This window comes from Sorex araneus, chromosome 4 (genome assembly GCF_027595985.1).
Source record: "Sorex araneus isolate mSorAra2 chromosome 4, mSorAra2.pri, whole genome shotgun sequence".
NCBI classification, from domain to species: Eukaryota; Metazoa; Chordata; class Mammalia; order Eulipotyphla; family Soricidae; genus Sorex; species Sorex araneus.
The window spans coordinates 72,780,092-72,800,802 of record NC_073305.1 but is presented as its reverse complement, the minus strand read 5'-3'; the positions used below and the strand labels follow the sequence as shown (position 1 = coordinate 72,800,802).

General features: G+C 53.5%; 1 protein-coding gene across 1 annotated transcript in view; it reads right to left on the bottom strand.

The window, feature by feature from the left end:
• Positions 1-149: 149 nt before the first annotated feature.
• The window catches only part of DRC3 (dynein regulatory complex subunit 3), a 43,864-nt gene continuing 23,302 nt past the window's right edge, over positions 150-20,711 (bottom strand). Inside the window, exons 6-13 of the mRNA XM_055136932.1 lie at positions 19,852-19,971; positions 19,464-19,576; positions 17,332-17,506; positions 9,812-9,949; positions 8,275-8,345; positions 6,499-6,622; positions 1,333-1,464; positions 150-722 (exon numbers count right to left, since the gene is read on the bottom strand). Coding sequence (XP_054992907.1) covers positions 609-722; positions 1,333-1,464; positions 6,499-6,622; positions 8,275-8,345; positions 9,812-9,949; positions 17,332-17,506; positions 19,464-19,576; positions 19,852-19,971 — 987 coding nt within the window. The 3' untranslated portion in view covers positions 150-608. The remainder of the gene's footprint in view (positions 723-1,332; positions 1,465-6,498; positions 6,623-8,274; positions 8,346-9,811; positions 9,950-17,331; positions 17,507-19,463; positions 19,577-19,851; positions 19,972-20,711) is intronic.

Genomic DNA, 20,711 nt, shown 5'->3' with positions numbered 1-20,711 from the left:
GTCTGTCCTCACACACCTGAGTAACAGCATGGCACTGGCTTCTCTGTTCTCCCTCAACCTCTCTCTCCACCATGACCCGAGCAGGTATTGTCACATCTCCAGTTGAGAGGCGAAGCTCAGGCTGCAGAGCTGATGCGGGGAGGCTCAGCCTCTGAACCTCTGGCAGACCCTTGGGTGTCACCGGAGAAGCCTCTCCTTGGGGGCTGGCCTGGGAGCTGCATTATCTCATGCTTCATTCCTGGCACCTGGACAAAGGCTCAGCCCACCGACCTTGGCACCCCAGAGGAAATGGTGCTGCACAACTCAAGTGCCTCAGCCAGGGGCCACCCACTGGCAGGCCCGACACCAGCGTAGCTGCCTTATTGGCCATTTTCTCTGACTCGTGTGTGAATTCTGACTTTTTTTTTTTTTAAGAAATGGGAAGAAGTTGACATAAGTCCTTTAATTTTTTTTCTACATTTGGAGGTTTTTTTCAAGGGTGAGGAAAGAACGGCTTTTAGGGAGGGGGACTTGTGACTGGGCCCAGTGACTTTACTACTGAGGAGCTGTGAGGTGTGCGTCCAGGCGTGGGCCAGGGGCCGCTTCCATGCGGCATTCTAGCAGACACCCTAATCTAAAATATCACTAGATTCCAGGTTGTCCAGTTCGCTCTGTATGTGGTCGATGTACTGGTTGATTTCCTTCACTCGCTTGCGATTCCTGGCAATCTCGTCCTTGTGGATCTGAGGGACACCCACGCCCAGCACGCGTATCAGTAATCGGTTAGTGCCTTTTCTCCCGTCTGGGAGAGTGGAAGGACAATGACTCTTTGAAACTTGCATAGTTCATCCCTCATTTACTTCAAAGCCTGTGTCCAACTAATCCTTGTATTTGAGGTGAGTTGGAAAAAGGGTGAAGTGTGCGGATGTTCAAGTCTAACTGGGCATGGGGCTGGAAAGAGCACCTCGGGGAGGGCACTTGCTGGGTTCGATCCCCGACATCCTATTTGATTCCCCCAAGCACTGCCAGGATTAATTCCTGAGCATAGAACCAGGTGTGACCCCAAAACAAAACAAAACTATTTTTTAAAGTGTCACTGACAGGCCAGAGATATCATACAGGGTAAAGCCTTGCATGTGGCAGACCCCTCACTGCATATGGTCCTTCAGCACTGCCAGGGTTCACTCCAAACCACAGCACCACCGGGTCCAAAATGTAAAAAGTCTCACTGGAAAATATTAGGTCTTCACGTGGAATTGTATAATCCTTGATTTTTACTTTCTTCCATTACTGTAAATATTAGGCAGCACCTGGGGAATATTTCCACTTGGTAACCAGAAAGGCATTACTCACCTTGTCCACTAACTGTGTACACCAGGAGTTGACCTTGGTCACCAGCTCATCTTCTCGATTGTCAATCTTCAGGAGGTGGATGTCATGTGATGCCCCGACAGCATTGACGATTGTGTCTTTATCAACAAAAAGCTGATGAGCAAGAAAGATGGACTAGCCCGGTACCATTACCCTCTGCACAGCTTGTCAGAGCTGAAGAGAAAAAGGAATGGGAGTTCCCTGCCCGGCGGAGCCAGGGCTGGGGGGGGAGGGAGGCGGGGGGGGGGGGGGGGGGGCCCTTGTGGTGGTAGTGGGGATTACACCCAGGAGCTCAGAGTGGCTAGTGGAGTGCTGACTACTGAGCCCCAATCCACTTCTCACGCTCGAGCCCCCCCTACCCCCCCTCCCCCCGCCATCAACCCCCCCTTGCTTCCTGGAGTAGAGCCCAACCAGTGTACAAGGGTAGGGGCCCAGGAGAATGTGCATTTGGCATTGGGAGAGCGTTTTCTCCGTGCATGAGGGGGGCTGTCCTCAGGACATTTGCTCTCATCCCTTGGGTGCCCTTGAGTCTGGACCAATGTCTGCGGCTGGAGGGGAGGGTGACTGGTCAGGTCTCTGCAGGCTGCTCCTAATTCATAATCCCCACCCCCAAACGATGCTGCCTATCCCAGGCCTTCTCAGAGCATACTGGGGCGCCCTCCCCTCTGTGCCTAAACTTGCTTTACTTTCCGCCTTTAAAAAAGAAAAAAAATCATGGCTAGAGAGATGGTACAGTGGGTTGGGTGCTGGTCTACCATGCAGACGCAGATGATCTGGGTCCATCCCCGGCATCCCATATGGTTCCCGAGCTCTGCCAGGAGTAACTCCTGCGTGCAGAGCCAGGAGTAGCCCCAAGCAGAACTGAGTTTGGCCCCAAACAAAACACAAAACCACAAACCAGCGCTCTCCAACAGGCTAGGCAGGCCCAGGGTCAGCCGGGCTGCTGCGAGCCTGTACACGGGCCCCCCAGGCTTGCTTCCTGGAGCAGGAAAGGGGGCAGGCAGCTCAACAGAGGTCACGTCCACATGTAAAGCTAAGGCAAAGCACTTGAATATTCTACATTGTGGAGAGGACTGGCACTGTGTTCTTGTTTTTCCTTCTTATACCAGTTATTAATTCAATCATCTCTAAAATATGTCCTGTAAACTCTTGAGATGTCACTGTTTCTCCAAAAAAGGTATTCTTTGGTCAGATGTGCCCGGGAAAGCCTGCACACTCCAGGCTCTCCTGATTTCACAGTGCATATAGCATTTTCCAGAGAAGCCGCTGGACAGGCCTGTGGAAAATAAGCCCTTTAACTGTCTCAGCTTTTGATTTATTTAGCCACAGACATCTTTTCAGACTAATGCCAGTTAATATCTCATGAGAGGCTGGTTTTCCAAAGAATTCCACCTGGGAAAATCGGGGAGCTGATGTGGGGAAAGAGGCCAGGGTGGGGGCTGGGGGTTCACGGGCAAGAAATGGCAAGGGGTCATTTAGTTCTTCCTCTGAGCATGAAAAATCCAACCATGCTCAGCAGAGGGTTCAAGCATATGAACCTAAGCAGTGGGCCTGGTGATTTAAAAATAGCTACAATCACATCTACACATCAATGAAAAGGCCTAATTCCTTTTAAAAAGTGGGTCACAGAGCCAGACAGCTAGTACAGAAGATAAGGCGCTTCTTTTGCAGGTGGCTAACCCTGGTTCAAATCTCTGGCACCCTATATAGTCTCACAAGCATCACCAGGAATGGTCTCTGAGCACAGAACTAGGAAGAGTCCCTGAGTATCTCTGGGGCTTCTCCACTCTAGCCCTCCAAAGATGGGTCACTGTTGATCTCCAAAATGAGGCAGAGAATTGGTTATGAAGTGTAACCTTCATAAAGTACAATTAAAAGGAAGCTGGTTTAGGGGCTGGGGTGATAGTAACAGCGGGTAGGGCGTTTGCCTTGCATACGGCCAACCTGGGTTCGATCCCAGGCCTCCCATATGGTCCCCTAGGCACAGTCAGGAGTAATTCCTGAGCACCGCTGGGGATCATCCAATACACAAAAACAGAAATTTTAAATTTAAAAACTTTTAAAAAACAGTTGAAGGAACTAATATGTAGATTGGAGACATGACTCAGTGGGCTGGAGCAAATGCTTTGCATTTGGGGCAGCAGGTTTGAGCCCCAGCACCTCATGTTCCCCCAAGAGCCATGCTGGGAGGAGCCCCCGACACTTATGGATATAAGAAAATGAAAACTAATACATGATTTGTTTTCAGCCTGTTGTGTTGGTGCTCTGGGGTCTGTGCCCCGGTCAGAGTAGTGATTCTCAAGTGTCAGCTGTGCCTTGTCTCCAGGTTGGGGGCCGGCAGCTCGTTCGCTCTCTCACGCTGTCCATATGGGGCCACTCCCGGCGGTGCTTGGGGATGACTCCCAGCTCGATGCTTGGGGTGAATCTGGCACCTCGAGTGCCCACATGTGCTCTGTCCCGATTCCCCTCTTGTCTTGGCAGGTCCAAGGAGGCAGAAGCAGCGACGGCAGAGGCCTGGGGAGCAGTGGCTGCCCCTGCACCCCACTCTGTGCCTCGTGCACTGCGCACGGTGGCTCCTGCAGACATACAAGTGTGGTTCTTGGGGCTGAGTGACAGTCCAACAGGCAGGGAGGAGGGTCAGACTCAATCCCTGGCACCATGCCGTCCTTGAGCACAGAATGGAGTGTGACTCCTGAGCATGGCTGGGCGTCGACCCAGCAACAACAAAGATGAATTTCTTCCTTTGTGTGTGTGTTGGGGGGGGGGGCACAGCCAGTGATGTACTCCAGAATCACTCCTGGCAGTGCTTAGGAGACCAGACAGGATGCCAGGGATTGAACCCAGGTCAGCTGTGTGCAAGCAAACACCCTCCCCACTGTACTATCTCTGGCCCTGAAGTGAGTTAAGGTGACAATCTGTCACAATTGTGTGCCTTTTCCTTATACTATGTTCTTAATAATGGAGTAACAGAATCAGCTACTTTGCCATCAAGGCCCTGTTCCTTCACCAGAATGTGCTTGTCCTGCCACAAGCTCGCGTGCGTCACTGGCCTGGGTTTGCCTCAGACCTGCCGTGTACCTGCTCCCAGCCCCTGGGAACGTTCCTCTGAGCTCTGTGTCAGCTCCCTCACCTGCAACAGGGAACCATAATGGATCTGTTTGACCAGCAAATACGCTCTCTGGGAGAACAGTGCCCCCCCCACACACACACCACTGTGCTCGGCTTTAGGAGGTGGCACGCCGGCCATCTTGGCATAAACGTGTCCCATCTGCTGGCCCCGAGGGAAAGTCTCAACTGCCCGTGAGGCTTCCCACGGGTCACTCAGCACCACCCTTCCAGAAAGCTGAGGCAGCCCTCAGCTCAGAGCCCCACTGGCCAGGCACCTGGGACGGTGGGCACACACCTGCCACAGGCCAAGTGGGGAGTTGCCATGATGCCGTGGGCAATTCCCTGCATTCTGCAGCTCCACAGAGTTTGACTCTAAGCTCTGCTCACAGTCCTCCTAAGTGGTCCTCTGGGCATGTGCCACACTTTCTGCCCAGTGTCCCCCTTCTGTGCCCAGGGGTGACAGGCAAGGCTTGTGCAGTGTTCCGGGGTGTGGTGTGGACCATGAGAGCACGGACAACCACCAGACTCATGCCAGCACAGTGGAGAGCACAGTTACTGAGGGTTCTGAAGGAACTGGCATCAGGTAGGGCCGGGCAGAGCTGCGCCGGCAGGAGGGAGGGTGGCCACAGGACTCCGGCCCTGCCTGCTTCTCTGCCATGGGCCTTCAGGCCCAATGTGAGAAAAGGAGCCTGCTCCGTCCTGGGGCTGCAGTGAGGGCACTGCCTACCTGTGTGGGCACTGAGGGTGGGGAGTGGGTGGCCCCGTGGCTCTGCCCCATGCTGCTGAGTGGCGGCAGTGAGGGACTGAGCTAGCAGCCCAGAGGCTGCCCCTGCCTTCCCAACAGACAGCAGGAAGAGGCACATAAGAAATGAGCATAAACAGGAGTGTCTGAATTGGGATACAGGCACTGACAGCTACTAATGGGGCCAGTGATAGAGTGACAGCGGCTATTCGGCTATTCAGGGAGGCCACGAGGGCTGGCCTCTCCAAGGAGCTGACATTTGAGCTGAGAGCAGAAGGGCAAGGACAAGCCCGACCCAGGAGACCCGAGAGACAAGCATATCTGCCAGGGGGAACAGCAAGAGAGGAGCCAGCCTGGGGGACTGTCACGCAGAACCTGAACCCAGGCCTGGCTTGAGGAGGACCCAGGGGCATGGGAAGTTGAAAGCGGGTGTTGGGCAAAAGTGCAAATAGCTGTGTTTAGATTTTCAAGGGCTCTCTCTGGCCGCACCCTAGAGAACTATTCTAGGCAGCTGGAGGAGGTGGACACCCCGGCAAGAAGACGCTGGTTTCCCATTTGGTGTAACAAGGACTTGCTGAGAAATGGCTGGAGGGAGGATGGAGTGAAAGCAGCTCCTGGTCCTGCCATCCCTGCTCCTTCAGAGATGTGGGCCATACTCCCCATGCAGGCTGGCAGCCGCCCCCAGCATCCCCGGGCCTGGCTGGCTCCAGAGCGACCACCCAGTCCATGGTGGTCATTGGGAGGGCCGAGTGTCACCTGAGGGCTAGGGAGAAAGTCAGGGGCAGAAAGCAAGCACAGGATTAAGGTGCTTGCCTTCCATGTGGCAGATCCTGGTTACATCCCCAGGACCACATGGTCTCGAATACCATAAGATACGGCCCTGGAGGCCCCGAGTACCCGCACCCCCACCATGGGTCTGGTGGCCCCATACACCGCCCAAATAATTCCAACATTGTCCTGCCCTGCATTGAATCACTTGCTCAGTTCACCAAGACTCACTGGGAAAGACCCCCTGGTCTCCTGAGCACTGCTAGAGAAGCCCCCTCCCCAAAGGACTTTAGAGTGAATCGCAGACCTTAATTAGTTTGTAGTGAGCTCCCTTGGATGTGCCCCAAGCCCCAAGAAATACACTCTAGGACCGGTGGGTGCTGAGAGCCCCACTTGGGGCTTGGCCTGTTTCATCTGCCAACACGCCGGGAAGGGGGTTACCGGCCCCCTTTTTGCAGCCGCAGGAACTGAGGCTGGTGTGTGCAGGGTTTCCTGCGTGGTCAGCACCTGGCCGCAGGCCCCTCACTCACCGAGCGCAGCTCGTCGGGCATCTCGTCGTCCAGGTCGCCCTTGACAATCTTCTCCAGGGTGTTGATGGAGATCTCCAGGAGCTTCTCGTGGTGGTGGTTCTCCAGGTCCCGGCACTGCGCCATTGTACAGTCGAGTCAAGCAAAGCCAGGTCAAGCTTGCCACCTGCACCGCATCTCCGTGGGCTCCAAACCCAAGACTACCCTGACCACAACTGGCCTTTGGTGCAGTGACCTCCACCTCCTCCCTCTTCCACTTCCCTCATTGTGGGACAGTCAGCAAAGAAGTGACCTCATACCCTCGCCCTCCGACCTCACGCCCTTGCCCTCTGACCTCACACCCTCACCCTCCAACCTCACGCCCTCGCCCTCCGACCTCACAGGCCCACCTCTGACCCATGCGCTTGTCCTCTCCCCGCAGCAACCCGAGCAAGCCCTCTGAGCCTTAGGAGAAGGCTCAAGTCTGTGCCTACAATTCCAAGAGCTTCCAAATCCCCAGTGTGGTATAAGACCTGCAACCAGCCCTCTCTGATCTGTCTTCTACCCACCCAAAGTCCTCCCCACCGCCCCCTCCCTGAGCCCTACTGACCCCCTGTAGGTCTTTCCTTTGTGAGGCCTCAGAGACACTCCTGGCTGTCCCGTCGTCCTGCACTTTGGCCTCTGTAACAGCATCCCTGAGGGGAACACCAGGAAGTTGCTTGCAGGTGGCAGGGCCTTAGGTTCAAATGGCAAAAGGAGGGCCTGGAGCTATGGCACAGCAGGAAGGGCACTTGGTTCTAGCCCTGACACCACATAGGATCCCTGGAGCCTCACCAAGAGTGACTCCAGAGTGCACTGCCAGGTGTGGCCCCCAAGCAAACAAATGGCAGAAGGGTTGCTGCAGCGCCAGCTCCTGGATCCTGGCATGTTGCCGAGCTGCTTGTCATAAAACATAAATGTGCTCATCAGGGATGCAAGCATCTGTAGGGCAGGCAGGAACCTGGACTGTGGCCTCCCCAAAGTAAGAGAGCATCCCTTATCTGGAAACCAGCATGGTAGACTTCTGCAAACAAGGGATGCACAGTTCTGCCCTTGAGCCTGCAGACTGACAGGCTGCCACTGTCTCTGTGCTGGGGAACTCCCTCAGGCCCCAGGGGACAGTCTTGGGACATTCTAAATGGTCGCCAAATCTCCATTTTGGAAATGCGCTTTTTCCCCAGTGAAAAACTGAATGTTTTATTGTTCTTAAATTTTGGAAGGGGAGATGTCCAGAAATTAGGGTCCCATGATGAATCTAGTATCTTTCTGGAGGTGTGGATATTTCTGTAAATCACAAGGCCAGAGTGACTGCATGTCTTGCCTGTGGCCAACCCAGTTCGATCCCTGGCACCTCACAAGGTCTCCCGAGCACCAGCAGGAGTGACCGTGAGCAAGAGCCTGTGAGATGTGGCCCAAACCAAAACTACAATTGGAGGGGGGTGGAGTTCGGAGAGTCAAACATATGTGGGGAGGCAGGTCTGGTTCCAGCACCGCCAGAAGGGAGCACTCAAGCCCCCACGGACGTGGCCTGGACAAGTAATGGGAAAGTGAATATGACTATGAAGTGCCAGCTTTCCCCTATTTCTTCACCAGGGTGAGGGGCTACTGGCAATGCAGTGGGAGTGCTCAGGCATGGTGTTCCAGGACCCCACCCAGCTAGCTGCGTCCTTCCCTTCCCTGCCTCGTAGGAAGGCCATGGGCAGGGCCAGAGAGCCTCAGACCCCAGAGCACCTCCTGCAGAGAGTCCCAAGGAAAGGATATAGGCTTTGGACATTTTCAACGAAGAGGCCCACTAAGTCGATGATGTTCCTCTCAAACATGTTTATAGTCTCCTGGGAATGGCAGAGAACATGGTTAACATATATGTGTATATAGGGACTCACCCGAAAACAAAGAAGCTCCTGTCACTTGCCCAGCCCATCTAATCCACAGCCCTTCAGAGCCAAGATCAACCCTTTTGACCTTCCCCAGACAGCAGTTTGTGATCTACCCCTTTCTCTCCTGATCTTTCTCACAGCTCTCCAGACCTCAGCGCATGCCCCCCCCCCCCCCCGAACGCTGAATACCACACTTTCCCCAGAACATGGCACCAGGACCCATACCCCAGTCTCCTCTCCTGGATACACATGGCACAAACCCTTCTTTCCATCACCTCCAGAGAAACAGGGAGAAGCTGCTAACAGAGAGTACCCTGCAGCCTTCCTGTGCCTTGCCTCCCTCAGCTATGAAATGGGTTTGCTATGTGGCTCCTGTGTGGTTGTAGTGGCCCTTACATGAGTCACTTTGCCCAAAATGCTCTGCCAGGGGCGTTGGGAGCCTAGGATCTGTCAGTAGATACCTGAGGCTGCAGGGTGGACAAAGTGAAAGGGAATTTACAGGAGCCCAAGGACCATCTACACCAGAGCTAATTACACTTGCTTCAAAGACGCATAAACCCATCACAATGGAAGCAAGGTCATTGGTGAGCAGGGTTGCATTTCCTGGCCGCTGATAACACAAGTGCGAGTCTGCACTAGGTCTGGGCAATTCTGGCTGCTGAGAGGGGGATCTCCCAGCCTGAAAGGTTGGGAGCTGCTGCCTAGCCCTCCCTGGATGCTCTGCCTGCTGCTTACTGCAGAGCTGGAGCATTCCCCAGCGGGGGAGCCAGCAGCTGCTCTGTGATATTCCGGGGAAATCTATCCCATGTCGGAGGTGTCACTTGACATGTGAGGAATTGATTAGGCGCTATCTCTTGGCCCAGCCACGGCAGCATCCAATGAGGCTCAATTCATCACAGCACTCTAGACGCCCAGCCTCAGCTGCCTGTGGACACACAAGTCACGCCGGCTTCTAAGGGATTTCAGATAGCAGTGCTTTTCATTTTCACCACGCGGTGCTGAATTGCCAGCTCCTCACTGGGGCCCCAAATGTGGCAGCCACAGGGCTGCAATTCAGAGCTGTGTCAGGGAGCCTGTTACGTGGGGGTTTGCTTTGTTTTTCGAGCACCTGGATGGCTTCTTTGTGCAAATGAAAACACCTCTCCCCATGGGTGCTCTGGGCTCCTGGGGGCTGGAGGGAGCATTCGGGGAGTGGGCTCACCTTGCATTCTGCACAAGCATCACTTGCACTCTAAAGAATTGACCTGTCTTGAAAACAAACACGGGAGTGAAGAGCAGGACCATGCTGGACTGTCACGCTGAGCTGCAGCGGGCAAGCAGAGGGGAACCTGCGAGGGCTCTAGCTCGAATCAGGCTTTGCATTTGCCCATTTCTTACAAACCAGCCTGGCCAGCATAGCTATGCCCAGGGCCCAGCCTCACCTCCAGCTGCTCTACTAACTGCATCTCCAGGGTCATGAGCACATTGAATAGCTCTGTGATGTCTTCATTGTATTCGGTGATCCTTGTATCCATGGTCAGTTCAGATTCCTCTCGAATGTCACTTAAACCACCTAAGCCCTGGGAACAAAAGCTTGTGCTTTAGGAACGTACAATTAATCTTAATAGTTCACAGCATGCAGCAATTTGGTTGGTGGGTGAGATTCTGTCCTTGGGGCCCAAGTTTAGGTGTCAAATCCACCACTTAGCTCTGTTAAGTTTGTTTTTACTTTTGTTCTGGGTGGACCACACCTGGTGGTTCTCAAGCTTACTCCTGGCTCTACACTTAGGGACTATGGGATGCCAGAGATTGAACCCAGATAAATGCCTTCCCCACTGCACTCCAGCCCCGCCTCCTGGATTTTTGTTTGCTTGTTGTTGGTTTGGGCTCAGGGGCTACTCCTGGCAATGCTCAGGGGACTATGTGGTGCCAGGGATGGCAACTGGACCTCTTGTATGCAAAGCCATGCTCAGCCCAGGAAGCATCTCTGCATACTACATCCGGGCTCTTGAAGCAGACACTGGCGCTGGCCCCTGCTTGATCCTCATTAGCTCCAGTTACGAGAGGAAGGAGCAGTAACTGCAGTCAGACCACCCAAGCCTGAATCCTGTCTGAGTCACTTATGGCCAGTGTGACCCTGATTGAGCCACTCCTGTTCTCTAAGCTGCAATTTCCTCCCTGTACTTCATCAAGGCGGGGGACTAGGTCAGGAATGTGAGGTGCTGCAGTGGGAGCTCAACTCACAAACTCCCCATGAGAGGTCCCTAGCAGTGGCTGGAGCAATAGTCCAGCAGTAGGGAGCTTGCCTTACACGAGGCTGAGTTACTTTTGATCCTGGCACCTATATTGTCCCTGGAGCCCTCCAAGGGTGATCCCTGAGTATAGAGCCAGGGATAAGCCCTGAGCACTGTCAGGTGTGTCCACCCCCCCACACCCCGGGAAAAATAAAGGTCCATAGTAGCTTAGCTAGGGAGATACCAGGCTTCAAGGAGTTTTGGTGTTTGAGGAAACCAGTGGCCAGCGGGGCTCACACAGAATCCCAACAAGCAAGAAGCTCCCAGTGGTAAATAGAGGCTGGTGCTCTGGAATGAGTGGTCTCTAGAGCACACAGGGGCCAGAACTGCAGAATATTAGTGAAGGCCTGTGGATGCACCACAATGTCAACTTGTTTCTATTGTTAATTAGTGTTCTCTGACCCAGTGGGTGGATTATATAAGAGTGGCAGCTAGCCCACTGGGTTTTATCCTTGCCTACTTTAAGCCTTAGAATTTAAAAATGATATTTCCAATGAAGCAAAGACTTAAGTGTTTAAAAAAAAAAAAAGCTGGTCTGGAGAGATGGATCAAAGGACAGAGAGCAAACCTTGTGTAGGGGAGGCTCAGGCTGGGTCCTCCTGACTCCCAAACAATGAGCCAGGAGTAGCCCTGAAGTACTGCCAGGTGTGATCCCAAAACAAAATAAAAACCATAAAAGCAATATAAGCACAAACAGGGGTTTGAAATAAGTAATCAGATAGAGAAGTCCTTTCTGAGTATTACCAGAGGAAAGATGGGTAAGCTCTACTACCTAGAAACATTAAAAAAATTTGGGGCTGGAGCAATAGCACAGCGGGTAGGGCGTTTGCCTTGCACGCGGCCGACCCGGGTTTGATTCCCAGCATCCCATATGGTCCCCTGAGTACCGCCAGGAGTGATTACTGAGTGCAGAGCCAGGAGTAACCCCTGTGCATCGCCAGGTGTGACTCAAAAAGAAAAAAAAAAATTTGAGGGTCCTGAGGATCCTGAGATGTGTACAATGGACCTGCCTAGTAGGCAGATAACCCGGGTTGGACCCCCAGCACTACATATAACACCCCAAACACTGAGAAGTCCCTGAGTACCACTGGGTACTGAGTACAAAAACAAAACAGATATTTTAAATGAAAAAAACATAATAAACAAATGATGAAATAAACAACAAGCTGGAAAAGATATTTGAAACTCTAAGATTGGGCTTATTTATCAATCTATGAATAATTCATATGAAGTATTAATTTTGTTTGGGGGCTACATCCAGTGGTGCTCAGGGGCTACTCCTGGTTTAGTGTGTGAGGGACCATGTGCTGATGGGAATTGAATGCATGCCTCCTAAAAGGAAGGAACCAAAAAAAGCATGAACAGTAGCCCTTTGAGCGATCTTCCTGAGCTCCCAAATTTATTATTATTATTGTGTGTTTGTTGTTGTGTTGGAGATCAAATGCAAGGCCTCCCATATGCAAGGCAAATGCATTACTACTACGCTACATATCTGATCCTAAAGTCGTAGCACTGTTGTAGCACTGTCATCCCGTTGTTTATCGATTTGCTTGAGCGGACACCAGTAACATCTCCATCGTGAGACTTGTTACCATTTTTGGCATATCGAATATGCCACGGGTAGCTTGCCAGGCTCTGCCGTGCGGGCGAGATACTCTCGGTAGCTTGCCGGACTCTCTGAGAGGGATGGAGGAATCGAACCCGGCTCAGCCACGTGTAAGGCAAATGCCCTACCCACACTGTGCTATTGCTCCAGTCCGGTCCTAAAGTAATAACTTAAAAAAGATTTGTTTTAAAGAAAAAATTGCAGGAACTGGAGAGACAGTATGTGGGTTAAGGCAATTGCTCTGCACATGCAGCTGGCCCTAATTTGATACCAGGTACGACATATGGTCCCCTGAGCACTGGACCAAAAGCAAACCTTGAGTACCATTGGATATGGCTCTAAAACCAAAAGAAATGCAAAGACATAGAGACCAAATACCAAACTGGAAATATGGATCTAAGCTGATTTTAAGAACAAATGGTTAGCACAATAAGAGATGGAAATGTTTGTAAAACATGTGAGTCCCCCACCCATCCATGTAAGTGAAAATAAATATGGGTCTGACAACACTGGCCAGACAAACCTCGTGCGGTAGAGTTGGTAATAACTATTAAAGGTAGCCAGGCATACCCTCACATGTACATTTCAAGCTCGCAGCAAGCTATAGCAACACTATTTCAAAGAGCAAAAATTGGGGTGGGACAACTGCCCATTAACAGGAACCAGTTTGGTAAATTATGGGCTCCTCCATGCAATGAGATATTTTATAGCTATGAAAAAAAATGAAGCAAGTCAATTTTGGAAGACGCTCCAAGCTGCAGAGCTAGAACAGCAAAGGACTCACTGGGTCCAAGAGACAGTACAGAGAGAAGACCCTTGTCAGGCGGGCTCCAGACCCTGCTCTGACCCTGGCACGGAGCCAGGAGCAAGCCCTCATCACTATCAGGTGTGACGCCTCAAAAGAGGAAAGAAAGAAGAAAGGAAAGAAGGAAGACAAAACAACAAACTGTGACGATTTCCCAGGAGGAAGGTGACTGTGCTCTCCCTGGAGGCTGCTGTCACCAGGACATATGTGGCCATCTATATCTGATAGACATGTGTCAGGTCCCCGGACTGTGTGGCACATTCTCCCTGACCTTTTCTATCTGGCCCCAGGGGCCTTGGATTTGAGACATCAGCTTGTCAGTCAACTGGCTCTTCCTGCAGCCCCAGGTTGGGGGTGTCCTCTCAGCCCAACTCCGTCCCCCTGACCCAGGAGGCCACCACCAGCACAGTCTCTTGCTGTTCACAGGTTTGCCTCAGAGTCCTGCTCCCTGGGTGTGGCATGTCCGTCTCCGAGCAGCTTCCCAGCCGGCCAGCCTGGGGCTGCAGGGCGGATCCTCAAAAGCTGCCAGATGAGCAAGAGCGCTGGACCTGTGGGCCCCGAGCTAGTGGACAGGGAGTGGCCTGGCCCAATGACTGTCCAGTTCTCTCCAGGAGGCTTGATGCTCATCCCAAGTGAAGCCCCTTAAATTGGAAGTTCACTATCTCCAGGGACCTGAGGCCCCAGCTCCTTCCCCCTCAGAGAACCTGAGCCCTCCCAGCATGCTCTCTGAGCTAGGACTCTCACAGTCCTCTTCCCAGGCCCAGCAGGAGGACCCGTCTCTGATGGGCCCTGTCCTAGCCTGCAGACCCTTAGCAGTGCAATGGAACTGACCCCTCACGGGAGTGGGGAGTAGAGGGTGAGAGCTGGAGGGCAGGGGACCAGCAGTTGAACCACTGGCGCGTGGTTGTCACTCTCAGTAATTCACACAATGAAAAGTGTACACAGGGGAGAGGTCAGTTTGTCTCCAACTGGTGTGTGTGTGTGTGTGTGTGTGTGTGAAGAGAGAGAGAGAGAGAGAGAGAGAGAGAGAGAGAGAGAGAGAGAGAGAGAGAGAGAGAGAGAGACGGACAGACAGACACACAGAGACAGTGAGAAGTAAAAGCCTAGTGTGCAATGTCCTATACTGTGCCTACTTTGCTATTTGTTTTGTTCTGTCTTGAGGCCACACTTGGCAGTGTCCAGGGCTTACTCCTGGCAGTACTCAGGGGACCATATGGGTGCCAGGTCCACTGGTATAAGACAAGAGCCTTACCCCTATGTTTTCTTTCCAGCCCCAAACCATCACATTTTAATGGCTGCAGGATGTTTTTCAGACCCTCTAAAAATCAAACAAAACACATTTGTGAGCCGTTGTGTTCCTCTGCTGGCAGGCTCGAACTCCAGTTTGAAGGCAATAACAATTTTCCTTTTACCTACTGAGGGTCCCTCGGAGGCCGGGAAGCACAGAAGGCCCCGCGCCGTCTCGCAGCCTTGCATTAAGTGCCTACTGCTACCCCACAGCCCCGGCCCCATCTGTTGCTCTTTAAATAAGCAATTCCCACCTTGGACTGGTTTTGCTAAGAAATTTATTTTATATTACTTGTTATGAATAATCCACTAAAAATTATCCAAAAAGTTTTCCTTAGAGGAAAGTATATGAAAATTGTTGTATCTTGGAGTGGTTTTGGAGAGGTTCCTTGAAGCTCTTGCAAGTTGTATATATTTGGTGTGTTCAAAGAGTTTGTTGAGGAGAAAGAGGCACATAGAATTCCTTCCAGTCTCAGGAAGCGGGATTGAGCCAGAGTTGGCCACATGTGACTTAGGACAGGTTGAGAATCCAGTCATAATTTAAAAAATGGTTTTGTCTTGTTTTTATGCTGCACTCAGCTGTACTCAGGGCTTACTCCTAGCTCTGTGCTCAGAGATAGAGATAGTCCTGGCAGCGCTCCAGAGACCATATGGGGTGCTGGGGATCAAACCCAGACTGGCTGCATTCAAGGTAAGTGCTCTCCTGCTGTACCACTGCTCCAGTGCCAGGTTTCCAGTGTGGATAGCAGTGTGCAAGAGCTAGGGAGATAGCCCAAAGGGCTGAAGCCCATTCTTTGCACAGGGAGGCCTGGGTTAGATCCCTGACACAACACATTCCCTGAACACTACTAGAATCAATTCCTGAACACCAAACTAGGTGTGGCATACCAGGTGTGGCACCCAAGCAGAAACAAAATAAACAAACACAAAGTAATGTAACAGTGGAAGTGAAGTTGTATTTTGGGTTGGGTTGGGGAATGCTAGTTGGTCCATATATTTATTTTTGGCTTGGGGGCTACACCTGGCTGTGCTCAGGCTTTGCTTCTGGCTCTGTGCCCAGGGATTACTCTGAGAGGTACTTGGGGAATCATATGTGGTGCCAGGGATTGAACCAGAGTTGGCCACATGCAGGCTGGAGCGATAGCACAGCGGGTAGGGCATGTGGCCAACCCGGTCCGATCCCCGGCATCCCATATGGTCCCCCAAGCACCGCCAGGAGTGATTCCTGAGTGCAGAGCCAGGAGTAACCCCTGAGCACCGCCCGGTTGTGGCCCAAAAAGCAAACAAACAAACAAATAAACAAACAAACACCACCCAGAGTTGGCCACATGCAATGCAAGCCCCTTGACAGGCCTGTACTACCTCGCCAGCTCTGATTGGTCATTTTAAATTCCATTTGCATGGGCTCTAGCTAATCAGACAGTGGAAAGAGCTGTGGGCAGGACAGGGTAAGTCTGAACACAGGCCATAGCTTAAGCAGGCCTGCAGACACAGCTGAGCAGACTAGCACACACAGACGGCTTGGACAGATAGTGAGGCGGGAAAGCAGATGATTAGGAATTCAGGAAACAGGCTTGTGGACAGTGCTGGGGACCAGAAACGGTGAGGCTGTGAGGCGAGACTGAGCGATCGCAGAGACCAAGCAAAGGCCGACAAGAGGCCAGGCGGAAGGAAGGGGAGCAGCAACTGGCATTGTTCTGCTCTGGCCTGCAGGTGTCTACCTGCCTGGGCTGTTATGGAAAAGAGCTCTAACGTCAGACACTGGTGTCCTATGTGCTAATCTTACAGGGACCCAGAGCCAGCCTAGCCAGCACTGCTGAAACAGCAATGCAAACTAATAGTTTGGGGCCGGAGTGATAGGACAGCAGGCTGGCTGCTTTCTTGCCTTGCATATGGTCCCCCTACCACACCCCCACAAGCCCTGCCCGGAGTGATCCCTGCATGCAGAGCTAGGAGTAAGCCCTTCACACCACCAGGTGTGTCCTCAAACAAAGCAAACAAGAGCCACACTTCCTGCCGAGTGTATGTGCAGAGACAAGTGACCCTCCCACGCAAAGGGTCTTCCTTGGGTGGAATGTCACTTGGTTTCTCTTTGCCAACTAACTCCTCTGGAAGTCTCAGCCTAGAGGCTTGTTTTTTAAAAATTGTTGTTTGGGGGCTAGAGCAATAGCACAGCGGGTAGGGTGTTTGTCTTGCACGCGGCCAACCCAGGTTCGATTCCCAGCATCCCATATGATCCTCTGAGCACCGCCAGGGGTGATTCCTGAGTGCAGAGCCAGGAGTAGCCCCTGTGTATCGCCAGGTGTGACCCAAAAAGCAAAAATAAATAAATAAATAAATAAATACAATAAAATAAAATAATTGTTTGGAGACAGCAGTGGTGACCACCCTGGTGGTGCTCAGGGGACTATACACACCATTGGGGGTTTGAACCAGGGTCATCGGAATGCAAGGCCTTAAGCCCTGTGATATTTCTCTTGCCCAGACTTAGCCGGAGGCAAGGTCCCCTGACGATACCTTTCCTTCCTGGATTTCACTGCAGTGGGGAGGGCCTGCTCTGGGCCCCTCACCAGATGAGGGCCAGTAAGGGCAGGAACTGCAGCTTCTGTGGCCCTGGATTCCCAGGGCCTGTCCCCGAGCAGGTGCTCAGAGTCTGACACCCAGGCGGGAGTCAGTCCTTCATGGCTCGTAATGGGGAGATGGTGTCTGTTGGTAATGATGCTGCCTGAACCCTGGGGGGGGGGGGTTCGGGTGAAGGAGACCTACAGGCTCCACTTTCCGCCCCAGCCCTGGCGTGGTGGAGGGGCTGCAGCGGGTGGGAGCCTAGGCCTTGCTGTGCCACTCAGCAGTGTGATCTCTGGCAGATGGGGACATTGACCATGGAACTCGGGGGGGCCATCAGACTGAAAGAGGCTGCATACCCCTCCCCAACTATTCGGAGAGGCAGGGCACGGCGGGGACGGGACCTACCACCAGGTGCTTCTCCTCGAACTCGGTGATCTTCCGCCTTCCCTGCTCCTGGTTCTCCTGGATGGCCTCACTCACGCAGTCCATGAAGGTCTCTACCTCCAGTTTCCGCTTCTCCTGCTGCTTCAGGCCATATTCAAATATGTTCACGCAGATGACCACAAACTTCTCCTTGTAGGTGAGTGGCCATTAAGGAAGTGACAACTGGAAGCCAGAATCAATCCCCAGCACCACGGGGTTCTCCAAGCACAACCCGGGCAGGGGGTGGGAGGAGCCTCTGAGCACCAGTGAGTTCAGCCCCCCTGTGCACTTTCCCCCCCAAAAAAGAGACCATCTTGGTGGGGGAGGATTCTAGTGACTTTCACACAGAACTGCGAGTTGAGAGTCGGGGTAGAGTAGTTGGTCACTGAGGCTTTTTTTTTTTTTTTTTGGCAATGCTCAGGGCTTATTCCTGCCTCTGCACTCAGGAATTACATCTGGTGGTATTCAGAGGACCATATGGGATGCCAAGGATCAAACATGCAAGGCAAGCACCCTCGCTGCTGTCCTATCAGTCTGGGCCCCATTTATTTAACTAGCCTGCAGGTTACACCTGGCAGTGCTCAGGGCTTACTCCTGGCTCTCTACTCAGAGATCACTCTGGCTCTGGGGACCATATGGAGTGGCAGGACAAAATCTGGGTGGTCCAAATACAAGGCAAGCACCTACCCGCTGTGCTACCTCTCTAGCCCCGAGGCATTTTTTTGAAAAACTTAATTTATTTATTTATATTTGGTTTGGAGTCACATCTAGTGATGCTCAGGGCCTACTCCTGGCTCTGCGCTCAGGGACCCTCCTGGCAGTGCTCAGGGGATCTTATGGGTACCGGGGATGCTACTCAGGTCAGCCACGTGCAGGTGCCACTGTGCTATCTCCAGCTCCCCCCAACTCTTTGGTTTTGGTTTTGTTTGGGGGTGTACCTGGTGATGCTCGGGCATACTCCTAGCTCTGCACTCAGGGATCACTCCTGGCTGGTCTCGGGGGACCATGTAGGGTGCTAGGAATGGAACCCAGGTTGGCTGCACATTGAGGTATCTCTCCTCAAGCCTGAGGGGTTTGAGCAAGGGCTGGGTATGGGAAGGAGGCGAGGCCAGAGCAGGAGAGAGCTGTGCTGAAGGCCCAGAAATCAGCCCTGACGGCTTCCCAGGGAATGTCTGTCTTGGGAGTGTCATCTGGAGCCTGGCTTTGTGCTCAGCTCCTGTCTCTCCCAATCATTCTGTGTCACCTCTCTGGGCTTGTCCTACTTGTGGATCTGAAGTTGTCACTGCTGCCTCTGCGTGGCATCCTCAAAGTCAGCAGATGCCACAGCCAGGAGGCAAGTGCTGGTCATCAGCAAGCAGGCAGCGGCACTGTTTGTCCTCCATGCCCTCACTGCAACATGTGCGGGGGGGAAAGAGTGTTCTTCTCCATCTTCCACACTGGGGGCTGCCCTGAACCCCCTTGTACTCATCACCTTGTCTGTGCTGGGCCCATGCTCTGTCCTTCCACTGCCAATTTACTGGCAGCTCTGGCAGCTGAAGGAAAGGCTTCACAGCAAGGCCTCAGCCCCACTGGCTGCAGCCCTGGACAGCCAATACCTCCCAGCGCAGCTTCCCTAATTAGAGGAGATTCATAAAGCACCATCTGTGGGTGGCTGAGAAAATCACCAATTGTGCCTGCAAGCTCACGGCAAGAATAAGCAAGCAGGGGACTGTTCTTAGGAGGATTTGTGCTACTACCGCACTCCAAGATCAATTTTCCACCTCTGACAAGTCAGCTTGTCAAGCACGGCAGAGCATGCCGGGCCGACCACACCTTCAGGGTGCCCTGAAAGGCAGACAAACAAGTCCCTCAGCAGGCTGGTTGTTCTGGCTCTGCACAGCCTCAAGTGCGTGGCCCCTAAGTAGGGGCTTGGCCAGTAGGGGTTCCAGGTTCCCATTGGAGGCATGACTGTGCTGGGAGTGATGAGCTTTGCATGCTGCCGACCCCAGTTAGGCCCCAGCATGGAATATGGGTCCCCTGAACCCTGACAGGAGTGAGCCCTGCATGCACAAGAGATGAGGGAACTGAGGCTCGGGGCGGGGGCTGATGGCACGAGCTCAGGTCTGGAAGGATATATCTCCAGGAGCTCGCTGACGCCGGGCAGGGAGGCCAGCCTGTTGCCCTCTGTGTCCTCGGCATACATCCTGTTAAACAGGAAGGGGCCATTCAGCTGCTCCACAAAGGCAGCCTGTGGGTCAGAAACAGAGGCTTGGGGCTCTCATGTCCCCACAGATGGGCCCCGCAGTCATCCCTGGGCCCCATGGACGACTCAGAGGGCAGGGGAGAGGGTGCGCTGGGCACAGGCCGGACATGAGTGGATAGAGCTACAGCTAGGCAGGGCAGGGAGGGGGCCGGCCAGGGACTAGAGCGTGACACCTGTTCTCAGAGCACAGGTTCTCAGGGCTCGGCCTCTGGCCAGGGTGGAACTGGACAAGGCTGCGGCTGGCGTCCTTGAGTGGGTACCTTGTGCTGGTTCAGCTCCAGCTGCTGGGCCTGCTCCTTCTCCAGCCGCGCCTGTGCCAGCAACTCCCGGTGCTTCAGCTCATCGATGCTGTACTGGTACTTGGTCTCTGCCATCTCTTTCTGGAGGGGAGAGGGACCGACGGTGTCACCGGGGGCTGCTGGGGCTGCACCCCCCCCCATGGCCTCCTGAGCTTGGGAGGGGTACGGGGAGGCCTCCTACGCAGGCTGAGTGCATGAGACTCACTTCTTTCTGCACGGCTTCTGGCAAATATTCTGGGTGGAAGGGCAGTCACCAGGGTTCAAGAGGGAGGTGGAAAGCAGCGGGCCTGAGGTGGGGGAGCTCCAGGATTGGGGCAGGTGTGCGCCCCACTTGCAGCCCTGCTCCCGCTCCTCCCTGCTGGTGGCCTGGTTCTCTCAGGGTTGCTCAGTGGGAGACAGGAAATGGGAGTCACCCAGCCATAGGCTCCACGCAGGCTCTCGGGGTCCTGCCACCCGCTGTTCACCCTCTGTCCTTCCAGGGACGCTGGAGCTACTGACCCTGTGGCCCCCTTGGCCCTCACCTGCGCTGGGCTGCATCCTCTACCGCTCTGCTCCCCTCCGCACGCCCCATGAGCCTCCCTGTGGGGCTGAGCTGCCCTGCCCTGGCCCTGTGGCTGACACCGCCCCAAGACAAACCTCTGTCCCCCACAATCTTGCCCCGGAGCCAGAGCCCCAGGAAGCATCCTGGATGCTCCCACCTAGCCCCAGGCTGTGCCGGGCAGTACATGCTTTCTCCAGTGCCCCTCTAACCTGTCCCCGTCACATCAACGCCCTCGCTCCAAGCCCCGACCACTTGCTGGCTCACTCTGCATTCTCCCACC